The sequence below is a fragment of the Giraffa tippelskirchi genome, chromosome 12 (genome assembly GCF_054371585.1).
Source record: "Giraffa tippelskirchi isolate mGirTip1 chromosome 12, T2T-mGirTip1v1.2.pri, whole genome shotgun sequence".
Classification (NCBI taxonomy): Eukaryota; Metazoa; Chordata; class Mammalia; order Artiodactyla; family Giraffidae; genus Giraffa; species Giraffa tippelskirchi.
The window spans coordinates 9,953,890-9,964,646 of NC_137286.1; the positions used below are offsets into that span (position 1 = coordinate 9,953,890).

The following is a 10,757-nucleotide window of genomic DNA, read 5'->3' on the forward strand; positions in this document are numbered from 1 at the left end:
ACCATTTCCGCTGACTTTGTAATTTCCATCCAAGCGCCCGTCGTGCTTTATCCTCTCGTTGGCGCCTGCGATGCTGTGGTCCCACAGCGTGGGGAGGGAAACCAGGGTCTACCTACACCATGAGGGCGGCGTGGGAGAACCCTTCGGCCGGAGTGAGCCTTGGGGGGCTCTGCCCCCCGTCCCGCAGGCAGGGACCACGTCTCTGTCTGACATCCCAACCAGTGCCTCTCCAGCATGGGTGCTTGTTCAGGGGTGTTGAGTTACATGGGGGAAAGGAACTCATGAAGTACTTCCACAGAAAGGAACCCAGTCTTTGGAAAATGAGATTGACAGTTTTAGACCTAGTTTTAAACTAGGTAGAGACACAACAATTTGAGTAAACTATGAAGGAGCTGAAGGCCTTAGAAAAGACAGACCCGGGGGAAGACAGTAAAGCTGGTTTATTGACGTCAGTAAACATGGAATTTCTCTTTATTACCTTTGCTCTGTTTTAAAATAGTTAAAATATCTTGAAATGTCCAAAACAAAAGAATATCTGGGAAAGCATTGTAGTCGAAATATATTTATAATTTAGGTTCAAGGAACTTAAAAAATTATTTTAGTTCAGTTCAGTGCTGGTTTTTATTTTATAGCTACAGTTTGTGGTACTTCCGCCTTTTATTTCACTGAGAATATTGGTACATTTTGGACTTGGTGGATTTCAATTATTTTCTATTTTGATAGCGCCAATCAGCAATTTGAATTTTATATCATCAGATTACATGAGAATTTAATATTTCCTGTCATGAATAGGTAGAAAAATTGTGCAGTCTGTATAACTGATGACTAGTTATGGAATATGAAGAATCTTTAGCTAAAAATTACGTTAATTATCTTACATGAGTTTCCACAGCGATTGTTTATGGATAAGTGTCGCATAAATTTTTTTCTGCTACAGGTCAGCAACTGCAATCTGTATCGGCTTGGAAAAAAGAAAGGGCTGCCCAGCCGCATGGTGGTGTCCATATTTGACCCCCCTGTGAATTGGCTTCCTCCTGGTTACGTAGTAAATCAAGACAAAAGCAACGCAGAGAAATGGGGAAAAGATGATATGGTGAGTGTCTGGTAGCCGGGTGGGTTATGTTCTGGTGACGGGGTGGGTTATGTTCTGGTAGCTGGGTGGGTTATGTTCTGGTAGCGGGGTGGGTTATGTTCTGGTGAGGGGGCAGAGTCTTGTTCTATTAAGTTTTTGTTTCTTTTCCCCAGTGTGTTTATAACAGAGGAGAAATTCTATATAGTAAATTAATTTCTTTTCATTGAATTTAGAACAGTGTTGTCACTGTGATAGAGAACAGTTTCCTTGCCAAAGGCAAAAGAGTATCTGGTGTTGTGGTTCAAAAAAAAAAAAAAAGGCTTAACTCGGTGACATTTCACTTGAATATTGCAGATTATGATTTATCATAGACCTTTAGCTCTGTTCAGTGAAATGACTTTTCAGTAGCCTGTAATCTCCAATCTGTCTGTGAAATGATTTCAGTACAATCTTGCTTTTGCAGCTCAAGGCTTCCTCAGGACTGTTTCTCTTCTTGTGACCTTAAAAAAATAAAAATATGTAAAGGTTGTAGTTTCCTGGAAATAGTTTAAATCTTGCCAACAACTTAAGAGAAGTCTCCGAACGTTAGCTGCTGCTGTTTCATTTTGTCTCGTCTGGAAGGCCACCAGAGGGCAGCTCGCAGGGCCTGGGAGCCCGGAGCTGTGGAAGCCGGCCGTCCAGTGCGGTTGGCTGGGAGGCCATCTTGCCAGCAGTTTCATTTTTCAGACATTTATTTTGCGTTAATGATAAACTGGTTAATTGTTACTTCATTTTTACTTCAGATCAGCAATGAGAATACCGTTTCTTTCACAAGTTATGTTTTCTGTATGTATTTTTTTCTCTCATCTTTCTGACATGTGTGTCCTGGATAATCTGCCTTTAAGCTTTTCCAGGTAGCATGCTCGGTGACTCTGTTTTGGTTTTTTACCTATTCACTGAGTATATTTTTTATACTTGTGCAGTATTTGACTTTTTACAGAAATTGGGCTTACCTGGCAGAGCATTGAGTGTTTTAATGCAAGTTGGGTTAGAAAAATTATATATGTTATTAATTTAGAAGTAGAAGCTTAGAGGAAAGTGTGTATGATTTTGAGAACTTCAGAGAAAATCTTGCATGTCTATGACAAAAATTCCAGAAACACTTATCCTGCCTTATAAATAGTTTCATAGTATCATTGGTTCTTTAAAAACTTTTTTTAAGCATAAAGGTGATGTTAGCATGTCCTTTTAATTTAAAAAAAAATTTTTTTTAAAGATACAACATAAAATTCTTATTTATTTTCCTTAGCATTTCAAATGGCCTGGTACTTTGGTTCTTAGATTGCATTAAAATACTGTTTATGTTTTTATTTAATAATTTATGCTTCTTGAAACAGACTGTTATATAATATTGGGAAGCTTGTGCTTGATCCACTCCTATTCTGCCTGCTTCGCTGCTCAGCCAGTAGGTTTACATGCAAGCTTTGTGTACAGATGCCAAAGGTAGGAATAGCTTAGGTGGAAAGTGGACTTGAACTGTGAGAGCAAACAGTTTCTTGCTAGTGTTTTTTTGCTTATTCTTAAAGAGCTTGAAGTGCTCCTGGAAACCATTTAGTGAGGTAGAATCCCACTATTTTGCAGATAAAAAAAACGAAACCCAGAGACGTTAAAGAACTTTGCACAAGATCACACAGCTTATTTGTTGATAAAACCCCGGCCTTTTTTGCACTTTGCCAATTTTTGGTTATGGTAGCATCTTACTAAAGATATGTAAGGATTTTTTTTAATGAAAATATTACTGTCTTTTTTTAAATCAGAATTTGCCCCCCCCCTGCCCACTCCTTACAGACCAGATAGTCAAAAACATCTCATGTTACTCTGGGAAAGTATAAGGTTTTTATGAGGTAATAGTCCCTAGAGGTGTCCACCATTATAGCTTTTTTATTTTTATTTTTTTGGTGTTCTTCCTTATTCTTGAAAAGAAATCATAAACTTTTTAATCAAAAAATATAAAGAAAGATAGTTGTAGATACATGGCTTGGTTCATTGCACTTATTTCTTTTCAGACAAATGCACTGTTTGTATCTCTCTTGAAAAAAATGCTCCACAGAAAGCTTGAAAACCTTTTTGTCATAATACTCTGCAAAGTCGAAATTGAAGCACACCCTTCTGCCTTTCTCCCCAAGTAAAGTCTTGTTTGTTTTCTTTTTTTTTCCCCACTGCACAACAGAAATTTGGTGTCTTTCTAGCATCGCCGAAAAGTTCCATGGTTACTGAATCCTGGCCCATTATTAAGATTGTCACTCACAAATAAGCTTTTGCCAGAGAAACTGGAATTAGCAAAGACCTTCTGACAGAAATTGGATTGTTGTGTTTCATGTTAGTCTAAATTGTCTTCTATTTTTGTCAGTTATGCTATAATCTGTTACCCTGAAGGGAAAAGCATAATTTCTCAAATTCATAGCTTAGTTCATAGTGATCACTTTTAGTTTCCAAGCGAGGCAGTTTAGTTTTACCTTGTAGCGAATGTGCTTTGATTTGAAGTGGCAATAGGGACAAAAACTTCATCATGAAGCCCCAGTGTACATTTTTAATGTTATAAAGAAAATAACTTTATCTGTTTATATATTATACTCTTACTGAATTGCAGAAGTTATGCTTTTTCTACACCTGGAATTTAATTTTGTTAATTTGAAAATCTTTAAAAAAATTTTTTAAACTTTGTCAGCAAAATCGAAGAGCTCTGTGATCGGCATATGAGAGCTTTCATTGTGTATCTTGCCAGAGTTATAATTCTTAGCTGAAGTTTTGCCTTGTGAGCCTTAATTTTAAACTTTATATCCATGTATAAAATCCTTAACTTGAAGCTTCATACTAGATAAAGGTCATTTTATAACTTAGAAAATGAAGATTCAAAGAACATGTTTTACTTTGTTTATATGATTAAATAACTTATTTTATGTTAATTGAAAACAAATGGGCATGATTTGAAAGTTGCCTTTTAGTATTTGTGGTTGTCATTTGAAATTATCCATAACCCTTGCTTTTATTGAGTCTCAAACCCTTTTAAAAACAGCAGCTATGTCTCCCCTGCTTCCCCATTCCCCCTCTTGCAGACAAAAGGCTGCGTGCTGGCTAATGGCAAGCTGGACGAGGACTTGGAGGAGGAGGAGGAGGAGGAGGAGGAGGAGGACCTGATGTGGAGGGCTCCCAAGGAGGAAGCCGATGACGAGGACGACTTCCTGGAGTACGATCAGGAGCACATCAGGTTCATAGACAGCATGCTGATGGGGTCAGGGGCTTTCGTCAGGAAAATCTCGCTTTCTCCTTTCTCCGCCACCGATTCCGCATACGAGTGGAAAATGCCCAAAAAGTCCTCCCTGGGTAGCCTGCCACTGTCATCCGATTTTGAGGATTTCGACTACAGCTCGTGGGACGCGATGTGCTATCTGGACCCGAGCAAAGCTGTCGAAGAGGATGACTTCGTGGTGGGGTTCTGGAATCCGTCAGAAGAAAACTGCGGTGTCGACACGGGGAAGCAGTCCATCTCCTACGACCTGCACACCGAGCAGTGCATCGCCGACAAAAGCATAGCCGACTGCGTGGAGGCCCTGCTGGGCTGCTACTTAACCAGCTGTGGCGAGAGGGCTGCTCAGCTTTTCCTCTGTTCGCTGGGGCTGAAGGTGCTCCCGGTAATTAAAAGGACTGATCGGGAAAAGGCCATGTGCCCGACCAGGGAGAATTTCACCAGCCAACAAAAGAACCTTTCAGGGAGCCGTGCGGCCGCCTCTGGAGCCGGCTCCCGAGGCTCTGTGTTGAAAGACTTGGAGTATGGGTGTTTGAAGATCCCCCCGAGGTGTATGTTTGATCACCCCGATGCAGACAGGACACTGCGTCACCTGATCTCGGGTTTTGAAAATTTCGAAAAGAAAATCAACTACAGATTCAAGAATAAGGCTTACCTTCTACAGGCTTTTACACACGCCTCCTACCACTACAATACGATCACGGGTAAGGAGCCCCAGACCACAGCTCACTGCTCTGAAAAGGAGACCGGGTGTTAATTGGATCGACCCGTAAAATAATGTAAAGAGAATAATCTGTGTGTGTACAGCCGTAGAGCTTAATATGCACGGCGGGGGGAGGAAGTGCAGGAAAATGAAAGCAGTCCTTTTTTCCCTCATCTTTCTGGGTGCATACACTGTTCCCTAAACTTTGATAGTTGGGAGCAGAGCTGTCTTAGCGACTCGTGTATCTGTCATTTTATGTGCAGCATAGTTAGATTTGAGCCTTAGTATTGTGATGTGTTTTTGCCATTTTCTCCTACCCCACTGCCTTTATGGTGTCCAGTCACTGCTGCTTCAGGTTCTTAAATAATTTATTCCTATATCCTGGGTGTGTCTCCACGTCTTTTTATTGTTCTCGCTGAACAAAAAGGCCCCTCTCTTAAGGTCTTTTAAAGTCTAAAGAGGAATAGATTAAAAGAAATGCTTATCACAGGAAGGTTTCACCGCCCTTGCTCTGTCACCTTCTGCTTTGCAGTAAGCTCCATGATTCTTTCTTTGCTTTATTTAATCGACTCCCAGTCCATTCGATTAGAAGGGAGAATAGGCGCCTAAAACCAAAACCAGCTTCAGGTTGTGAAACGGCGAGAGTCTGTCAGTTTTTTTTCCTATGTCAGAGTCATAAGCACTTGAATTCAGAAAACCAAAGCTGAGTATAACGTTTGTATAAGAAAAACAATGTAGGTTAAGATGATCAGAAGAATGTAAAACCAAAAGTGAAAAATTATCTGGCTCTGGACTAGAAACACTGGTGAAACTAAAACCTGTTTTTCTTTGTGGAGAAGAAATGAGGCCTGGTTTTCTACCGCACTCCACTGGAAGGAGCCCTGGATTCTATTCTGTCCCGGCCCTTGCTTCTCAGCTTGTTGGGCATGAGGGGGCCGCTCACTTAATGTGTTCCCACCTCGGTTTCTACAGTTGAACGGCTCCTCTTAAATCAGTGTGAGAGAACAGAGGTGTTGGTCAGTGTCGGTAAGGTCTCACATTTTGACACTGACCATTTTTGCTCAAGGTCTCTTATCACCCCCGCTGCTCCCCTTCTTGGTTTGTGTCAGATTCACCATTCTTCATTCAAGTTGAGAAGAAGGTCTTGTACTAAGTGTCATCTTACGTAACAAATGTAACCCAGGCTTGGTGAGGTGTGTGTCACTCCCACACTTCCCAGAGTGTGAGTGGACAGTGCCCAGTGGTGGTAGCGGAGCGTGGGGAGGGGACGTGTGCAGGGTCTGATGTTGCTAGATGCCGATCGTGATGGAGGCTTTAGGGATGATGCCCCAGCACCTGCCTGGTCAGCAGACAGCCACAGGAAAAGGGTTCAGTGAAATAGTGTCACTTGGGAAATGCCTTTTTCTTAACAAGTGTTAGTCTTTTTGGCCACTTAAGGGTTTTATGACCCCAATTTATACACCAGAAATGTGCTTAATTTGCCATTAGAGTTTAATTTCCAGAAGCTTCAGTAGGATGTCATTCAGTAAGTCTGTCATTGAAGAATATATGTGAAAATGAAACCCCTCTCTCTGCCAGTAACAATCTTTTCACTGAGTCTTGGGGGAATCCATCCTTTAACTGAGTTATTATTTGGAAATCGTGTTGGTGATTTTGCCGGCGCTCATGGCTTCCCTTGGAATCTTCTTTCAGATTGTTACCAGCGCTTAGAATTCCTGGGAGATGCAATTTTGGACTACCTCATAACCAAGCACCTTTATGAAGACCCACGGCAGCACTCCCCAGGGGTCCTGACTGACCTGCGCTCTGCTCTGGTCAACAACACCATCTTTGCATCGTTGGCTGTGAAGTATGACTACCACAAGTACTTTAAGGCCGTTTCTCCTGAGCTCTTCCACGTCATCGATGATTTCGTGCAGTTTCAGCTCGAGAAGAATGAAATGCAAGGAATGGATTCTGAGGTTAGTGCTGTTTCAAGATACATCGAATTCGGTCTTTAAAATAAGCCTTCCGACTATAGGCTTCTCAACACAGCCAGCCAAAGAGCCAGCTGAAGGCCAGGGTTGTGGTCCTCAGCACACTCTGCATTCTCCAGGAAACCTATGTGGCTCATAGTCTTCAGGCAGCCCTTTTAAACTTGGCCGCAGGTACTGTGGTCATTCTGGTGAGGAGGAGGAGCCAGGGGCTTCCAGCAGCTTCATCCCCAGTCCTTGATGTGGGCTTCCGGTATTCAGATATGCTGGAGAGGTCTACCGCGCCCCCCGCCCGCCCCCCGTGTGGGCTTCCGGTAGTCAGGCGCACCAGAGAGGTGCAGCCCCTCCCCCGGTCCCCCAAAAAGCTTTAACCTTAGTGAGAGCTTGGCATGGTGGATTCTGTCCTTTCTCTCTGTTTAAAATAGATCAGAAATATTTGCTGTATCTCAGGTAAGCATCACCAGTGTACTTCCTGCTTCACTTGAAATGGGGAAATCTCATTTAAAAAGCAAACTTATAAAATATTAAGCACTGGAATTTGAGAGACGTCTACTGTAGGTTCAGCCAAAGGTCCTTTTGGTGATGGAGCTAATTCTCGTGTATGTGTGTGAACTGTTTTGAAGTTTTGTAGGAAAGGATTTTGCTGAGATCTTTCCGGCCTCTGCTTCTTCACTAACATCTATCCACATACCTGGGTACCCGGGAGAGCGCTCTCCTTTTTCTTCTCATTCCGACTCCTTTGTTCTTTCCATAGATTTCTTATGAGAACTCATGGAATCCATTCATAACTCTGGTAGCCATTGTAATTATTCTTTCTTGACTGTGTACCTCCCTGTTGTTAGTTACACAGACTTTGTTAAGGAGGAGGGTACTTCCATGGCGTCCTGTGAGAGACGTGGGGAGCCTGGGTTTGGAGGTGGAGCCACAGGGCAGAGGGTCAGGCGGTAAATCGGGTGGCAGGTGTGCTGAAGGAGGGTCAGGAGAGGTGCACCCGCCCCCCACGTGGGCTTCCGGTACTCAGGCATGCCAGAGAGGTGCAGCCCATCCCCCAGTCCCCAGAAAAGCTTTGACCTTAGTTAAAGCTTTTATTATCATCCCTCCCCTTCCTCCCCTCTTCCTCCTGGTACTCTCTTCCGAGATTCGTGGTCTGAGGTGGGGCACAGCAGTGAGCCCAGAAGTCACAGCCATCTCAGATACATTCAGTATTGCTTCCAGTCTCCTCCTGTAGAAATACTTGAGCGGAGAAGTTGTGAAATTAGCTAAAACTAAAGTTATCTTTTGGACTTCCCTGGTGATTCAGTGGTTAAGACTCTGAGCTTCCAATGAAGGGGGCACAGGTTCGAGTCCCTGCTTGGAGAACTAAGATCCTTGGTCAAAAAAGATAGTTACCTTTTGATGACAGTTGGACATACTGGCGTTTGCTAGTTTTTGTTCACTCTTTTCCTGCCCTTTGTTTATATAAACATATGTGTGGAAGTTATGGAAAAGTGATGGGGAATGTCATGGTCTGGCTTCTCTAACTTACTGTTTGATCTTAAGAAAGTCTCTTCACCTTTCTGGGCCTCAGTCTCCTCATTTGTAAAAGAAGAGACTTGGTGAAAAAAAGAAAGGGAGGTCGCTCAGTCATGCTCGACTCTTTGCGACCCCGTGGACTGTAGCCCACCAGGCTCCTCTGTCTATGGGATTTCCCAGGCAAGAGTACTGGAGTGGGTTGCCATTTCCTTCTCCAGGGGATCTGCCCAACCCAGGGATTGAACCCAGGTCTCCCACATTGCAGGCAGACGCTTTACTGTCTGAGCCACAAGTAGATGCTTGTAAACCTGGTTAAGTTTTAAAATTCCTGTCTACAACAATAAGTTATCTTGTTTTTCCAGTAGTCAGCATTATAAATCCATTGTATAAAATTTTGTGTGGCTAAGCAATCCATTTAGAAATGACTATTGCCCCTTCTTTTTATTTCTCTTTCACAAGTAATTTGTATTTTATAAAATAAAATAACCAAAATTATCATTTTGTGATGTTTTGTTGCTAATGTATATAGACATAAACTTATATAGCATATGAAATGAAATTCTATCACGCATACCCTGTTCTTTTTACTTAATATACTGTGGGTGACTTTCCCCAATCATTATTAATTGGGATTATGACTTTCAGTAGGCTACATGCTAGTGAATATATGGCTGAAGTGTAATGTGTTCAAAAGCTCCTTTTTGGCTGGATGTTTAACATATTTTTAGTTAGGGTTTTAATAAACATGTATGTGATAAATATACTTAAATATCCAGCTACCCTCTTAAGATGAATTCCTGGAGACGGAATTGCCACATCAAAGAATTAGGAACTTTTAAAAGGCATTTGCTACATATGTAAATTTTTATTCTATTAATTTGAATACCTACTGTGTGTCAGGTTCTCTGTCATAGTGAACATTTATTAAGTGGTTTAATAAAAGGAGAGCTGGGAGGAAAATATCTTCCAAATAGAATTTCCCTGTCAAAAAGTGGCAGTTTACCCTCCCCAAAGCAGGGTGCACCCTTGCTCACACTGCACGGATGAGGATCCTGCCGGCTCCAGGCTGAGCTGCCAGCGGGTAGAGCTGTTTCAGCGTGCAGTTCTGTGATTGTGAGTGAATTTGAAATTTTTTTTCATAGATTTATTGACTATTACAGCTTGTGTTAGGGCTGTCTTTGGTTTTATTTAAAAGTAATTTTTTTCCCCCTTGTTGAATACAGAATACTAAATAGAGAAGGGCTTTTTTTCCTTAAGTGAAAAACTTTTTTTTAAGATAAGGTAATGTTGGGACTCATTGGGAAAGACCCTGATGCCGGGAAAAATTGAAGGCAAAAGGAGAAGGGGCAGCAGAGGGTGAGATGGTTGGATAGCGTTGCGGACGCAATGGATGTGAATTTGAGGAAACTCGTGGAGATAGTGGAGGACAGAGGAGCCTGGCGTGCTATAGGCCATGGGCTCTCAGAGTCGGACACAGCAGCAGCTTTTACAAAGGACCCATTACAGTGTGGTTGGCCTGTCGTAAATATTTGATGTTGTTACCCTTGTTAAAGAGATAGTAGGAGTCACATCCAAGAAAAGAAAAATATCTCTGGAGACGGCCTTTCAAAGAGGCTTTTGGCTTACGAGTTTCTTTTCTCACTATAATAGCTTAGGAGATCTGAGGAGGATGAAGAGAAAGAAGAGGATATTGAAGTTCCGAAGGCCATGGGGGATATTTTTGAGTCACTTGCTGGTGCCATTTACATGGACAGCGGGATGTCGCTGGAGATGGTCTGGCAGGTGTACTATCCCATGATGCGGCCGCTGATCGGTACGGTTGGCTCCCTTTCAAAAGAAGCAGAATCACAATTAAAAGCAACTTTAAAAAAAGACAAGGGTATTAAGCACGTTATTCTTTCATTTTGATTACAGAAAAATTTTCTGCAAATGTGCCCCGTTCCCCTGTGCGAGAACTGCTTGAAATGGAACCAGAAACTGCCAAATTCAGGTAAGCAAAAGTGTGCATGGAAGAGAGTTAATTCACTGAAAAACAAGGGGGAAAGTCCTCAGAGATGCCATAAGCTCACAATTTTGAAGAAATACTCACACTGGGACGTGCTGTCCTGCGGTTGCCATTTGCAGCCGATTGACTGGCTCTTTTTGTTCCTGGAAAGTGAGAAGAAAGTGGCAGCACCATCTGTTGGCAGTGGGCGGCTGTCAGAACGCGCG

General features: G+C 42.3%; 1 protein-coding gene across 16 annotated transcripts in view; it reads left to right on the top strand.

The window, feature by feature from the left end:
* Positions 1-10,757, top strand: part of DICER1 (dicer 1, ribonuclease III) — a 70,714-nt gene that overhangs the window by 55,271 nt on the left and 4,686 nt on the right. For 10 of the 16 annotated variants that reach the window (XM_081550546.1, XM_081550550.1, XM_081550543.1 and 7 more), the window contains 5 exons: positions 938-1,093; positions 4,168-5,062; positions 6,754-7,022; positions 10,197-10,359; positions 10,461-10,536. In XM_081550546.1, the coding sequence (XP_081406672.1) occupies positions 938-1,093; positions 4,168-5,062; positions 6,754-7,022; positions 10,197-10,359; positions 10,461-10,536 (1,559 nt within the window). Of the gene's footprint in view, positions 1-937; positions 1,094-4,167; positions 5,063-6,753; positions 7,027-10,196; positions 10,360-10,460; positions 10,537-10,757 lie in introns of all 16 variants that reach the window. The other 6 variants (XR_014071372.1, XR_014071370.1, XR_014071371.1 and 3 more) reach the window with 1 other exon arrangement.